General features: G+C 39.9%; 1 protein-coding gene across 1 annotated transcript in view; it reads left to right on the top strand.

Annotated features, from left to right (window-relative positions):
* The first annotated feature begins 212 nt into the window (after positions 1-212).
* gucy2ca (guanylate cyclase 2Ca) overlaps positions 213-1847 on the top strand; it is a 36215-nt gene continuing 34580 nt past the window's right edge. Inside the window, exon 1 of the mRNA XM_037689478.1 lies at positions 213-547. Within this exon, the coding sequence (XP_037545406.1) occupies positions 337-547 (211 nt within the window). The 5' untranslated portion in view covers positions 213-336. The remainder of the gene's footprint in view (positions 548-1847) is intronic.

Raw genomic sequence — 1847 nt, forward strand, 5'->3', positions numbered from 1 at the left:
GAGAAAGAACTGATGTTAAAGTGGAGATGAAAGAACAAGACGCTTGACAGATTTGTTTCTTTTTAATTTTTAATCCTTTTGCAACCTGTTTGGAGTCAAGATCTTAAAAAAAGCTTGGTTTGTGCTCATATTTGGACGCTGGATGGTAAATCAAGACAAGGTTTAACTTCTGCTTAGTTACTCAGGAGCTCTGATCACTTCTGTTTTTGCCGTCAATGAAGAGGATCTGCTCTGGAGGGCAAATATAAAACCTGCTTCCTGCCGTTACATCATTGAGATGTAGAAAGAGGAGAAAACAGATTTCAGACGTATAAAGGGAAAACTCCAGGATCGGGAATGAACGGCTGGCACAGTTTACTCTACCTGGGAGTGCTGGCAACGGTGGCGATTAGCAACAAAATGCTGGATGAGTGTTTGAAATCTAACCGTAAGTACACCATGAATGTTGTTCTGCTGGAAGACAACACCTACGAATGGAGTCGACCGTTTGTGCAGAGAGCTGTGGAGCAAGCCATTGAAAAGGACAAGCAGGAAAACATCAACAATGGTATGAACAGGTGAACACGTCTGGATGGGCCTCGCACATAACAACACAAACCAACTAGTTTATAGGAATCAATGATCATTCAAAAACATGACAGCATCTCACAACCTCCCAGTAGATGAAGTTACGGCCCGACTCTCAGTCCAAAACAGCAACAGTAGAGTCTTCAGATGATCTCCAGAATATAAATTGAACCTTTAAATGGCTGCTAATAGTACGTTTTGGCATAATTGTTGCAAGAAATTACAATAGTGATAATAATGGATAAAATATTTGAAATAGTTGTTGGACCTGGTTGTTGAATGACAATATTTTTAGATTTCAGCTAGTGACAGTTGTGAGTTCACAAAACTAAGATGAAAAATTATTTGGGTTGAAAGGTAAAGGCTGTAGAGTGCATGTCTGATCCCATCTGATGCCAGATCTAACTGGTCTTCGGGCTCTGACGAGGCTGGCATCCTTATGTCTCTGAACAGCTCTATGAACTTTACACATTATTTTAAGGCAGACATATTCTGTCATTTAATGGTCTAATTCCTGGAATTGTCAGGTAGATACTTTTTACAAAATGGATTCATAAAAATCAACCAGGGTCTTCCAGTCTATTTTCACGCTTCTGCCATGACAAAATGGTGGCAGCTGTGGAACTGAACTCGTGACCATGGCGTTGTTTGCACCAGTGGTGATTTTAGCCTTTTTATGAGGGTGTTCAAGCACCCCTAAATTTAACTCAGCACCCCTGAAAAATAAGTTAAAAAAATATATATATTTTTCCTTTCTTTTTTTTTTTTGCGGTTCTAGGTTTGGGTTCTATTTATTGCATTTATGATTCAATGCAACAAAATAAGCTAATTTAAAAAGTAACAGACCATTGTAATACTTGGTTTATTTACATAATGACTTTATCTGCTGGATGTCCGGCCCCTGAGCTGCTGGCTTTCAGTAAATGTGGCCCCCTGAGCAGTTGAATAGTCCTGCTTTAGAGGGTGGAATATAGTTTATTCCTTTTCCAAAACCTAAACTGAGTCTGAAAAAATGTAAAAGATGATAAAGCCCTGTGACCGACCTCATGAGCAGCTGAATACAACAGTGATACAGGAAGTACCACATGTTCATGTGTACGAAGTTAACTAGTGTGTTTGTTCCTTCGGAAGTCCACGACCATCTTCTTTGGCTTTTTCTTAAGCACCCATAAAGTTCAGATTCTAGATTCACCCCTGGTTTGCACCAAAGAAGAATTAGGATTTAAGTTACAAACTGTGGGCAGCACGGTGGCGCAACTGGTAGAGCTGCTGCCTCTCAG

Source organism: Nematolebias whitei, chromosome 15 (genome assembly GCF_014905685.2).
Source record: "Nematolebias whitei isolate Nwh7 chromosome 15, NemWhi1, whole genome shotgun sequence".
Classification (NCBI taxonomy): Eukaryota; Metazoa; Chordata; class Actinopteri; order Cyprinodontiformes; family Rivulidae; genus Nematolebias; species Nematolebias whitei.